This window comes from Panthera uncia, chromosome B4, assembly GCF_023721935.1.
Source record: "Panthera uncia isolate 11264 chromosome B4, Puncia_PCG_1.0, whole genome shotgun sequence".
In the NCBI taxonomy this organism is placed as follows: domain Eukaryota; kingdom Metazoa; phylum Chordata; class Mammalia; order Carnivora; family Felidae; genus Panthera; species Panthera uncia.
In genome coordinates, this window is record NC_064809.1 from 128,196,127 (window position 1) to 128,198,498 (window position 2,372).

At 69.5% G+C, this 2,372-nt stretch overlaps 1 protein-coding gene across 1 annotated transcript in view; it reads left to right on the plus strand.

Moving 5' to 3' along the window:
• The first annotated feature begins 1,023 nt into the window (after positions 1 to 1,023).
• Positions 1,024 to 2,372, plus strand: part of GALR3 (galanin receptor 3) — an 8,217-nt gene continuing 6,868 nt past the window's right edge. The window contains exons 1-2 of the mRNA XM_049626727.1: positions 1,024 to 1,382; positions 1,787 to 2,367. Of these exons, the coding sequence (XP_049482684.1) occupies positions 1,024 to 1,382; positions 1,787 to 2,367 (940 nt within the window). The remainder of the gene's footprint in view (positions 1,383 to 1,786; positions 2,368 to 2,372) is intronic.

The window sequence follows — 2,372 nt, forward strand, 5'->3', positions numbered from 1 at the left end:
ACTGAGCCAAGAGGCAGCCTCAGCCTGACCCGTCCACCCGGGATCAAGCAGGGCCCAGTGCCCAGAACTGAGGTGGGTGTTGCCTATTCTGACCTTCGGGGGGCTTGCTGCATGCTGGGGACTGGGGGCGCAGGTATTCCCTTTCTTCCCTCCTCCCTGCCGCTCCCCCCCCCCCCCCCCCCCTCCCCCCCCCCCTTAATTTGTCCCACCATCCCGGAAGCCCCAGGCATGCAGGGGGATCCACAGGTAGTAGCCGATGTGGGCCGCGGGGTGGGGCAAGGGTGAGAGCGGGCACAGCTCGAATAAAGGCACGCACGAATACTTGCACGCGGTCAGAGGCACCACCTGTTACAGGCTGTCGGCACTCCAGCCTGGGAGCCAGGGCACCACGGTGGCAACAGCCCCGATCTGCCACGCCAGGGGTGCTATTCAGCCTCCCGTGTCCCCTCTCCCAGTGAGCCTCAATTGCCTCTTGTGCAAAGAGGGGGCAGTGACCTGTACGGTTTTCCCAGCTGTGCCACTGTGGGGCTCTCACCAAAGCGGACTTTGCAATGACTCAGGGATACCACCCATGCTCTGCCGCCTTTGACCCACGTCCAAGAGTCCCCCCTGCGCTTCAAATCCCCACGGGGAAATAAGGTAGTAGATATACAAGCACCTTGGGTTGGAGCGGCCCCTCCCCCATCCGCCGTGTCCTCACCGCATTCTGCCTGGAGGCGCCCACCTAGTAATCACCTTTGTGCCCTGAGCCCTGGGGGTGTTCCCGAGCAAACGGAGAAACCCACCTCAGACACCTACGTGACTGCCAGGCTTGCCCCGTGGGTCTCAGTGGTCACTCTTGGCTCTGTCTCCCCACTCCCATCCCCATCCCCCATGAGCTTCCCGCCCCCCCCTGAGACCTGGCCAGGCCCAAGCTAGGGGCCGGGATCGATCGAGCGAGCCCCCGGGGTCACGTGACCAGAGCTGGGGGCTCCTGCCCGAGCACTCCAGCTTCTTCTCCCCAGGTGCCCATCGGAGGGAAAGATGGCTGATGCGCAGAACGTCTCGCTGGACGGCCCGGGGAGTGTGGGGGCCGTGGCCGTGCCTGTGGTCTTTGCCATCATCTTCCTGCTGGGCACAGTGGGCAACGGGCTAGTGCTGGCCGTGCTGTTGCAGCCCAGCCCCAGTGCCTGGCAGGAGCCGGGCAGCACTACGGACCTGTTCATCCTCAACCTAGCGGTGGCCGACCTCTGCTTCATCCTGTGCTGCGTGCCTTTCCAGGCCGCCATCTACACACTGGACGCCTGGCTCTTCGGGGCCCTCGTTTGTAAGACGGTGCACCTGCTCATCTACCTCACCATGTACGCCAGCAGCTTCACGCTGGCCGCGGTCTCGGTGGACAGGTGCGCTCTATCTGGGGCCCGGCTCGGGTGGGCTGAGCAGATCTCTTAGGAAGGCGCACACCCGGCCAGGGTGCGGTCCCACCTGCTTTCGCGGCTCGACACTTGGGGTGCAACCCAGGCTCACTCTCGAGCTGACGACCCCCCCGGGGCAAGCCCCTTCCCTCCGAGCCTCTAAGCCAACCCGGCTAGGGGCCAGGCACCGCTCTAAGCGCCTGGCGTGTGGGTTCCCCTCACCCCCGCAGTCCACCCTGCCGGGCTGGTCGCGCCGTCGCTCCGGCTGTCCGGACGCGGAAGGCCAGGCCGCCGGCCCAGAGGTGCGGCCGCAGCGTCCACGCGGGGGCGAGGGCGCGGGTGGGGGCCGCCCGCCCTCCCGCCTGCCCCGCTGACCCGGCGCCCGCCCGCAGGTACCTGGCCGTGCGGCACCCGCTGCGCTCGCGGGCCCTGCGCACGCCGCGCAACGCCCGCGCCGCCGTGGCGCTCGTCTGGCTGCTGGCGGCGCTCTTCTCGGCGCCCTATCTCAGCTACTACGGCACCGTGCGCTACGGCGCGCTGGAGCTCTGCGTGCCCGCCTGGGAGGACGCGCGCCGGCGCGCCCTCGACGTGGCCACCTTCGCCGCCGGCTACCTGCTGCCCGTGGCCGTGGTGAGCCTGGCCTACGCGCGCACGCTGCGCTTCCTGTGGGCGGCCGTGGGCCCCGCGGGCGCGGCGGCGGCGGAGGCCCGGCGCAGAGCCACGGGCCGCGCGGGGCGGACCATGCTGGCGGTGGCCGCGCTCTACGCCCTCTGCTGGGGCCCGCACCACGCGCTCATCCTCTGCTTCTGGTTCGGCCGCTTCGCCTTCAGCCCGGCCACCTACGCCTGCCGCCTGGCCTCGCACTGCCTCGCCTACGCCAACTCCTGCCTCAACCCGCTCGTCTACGCGCTCGCCTCGCGCCACTTCCGCGCGCGCCTCCGCCGCCTGTGGCCCTGCGGCCGCCGCCGCCGCCGCCGA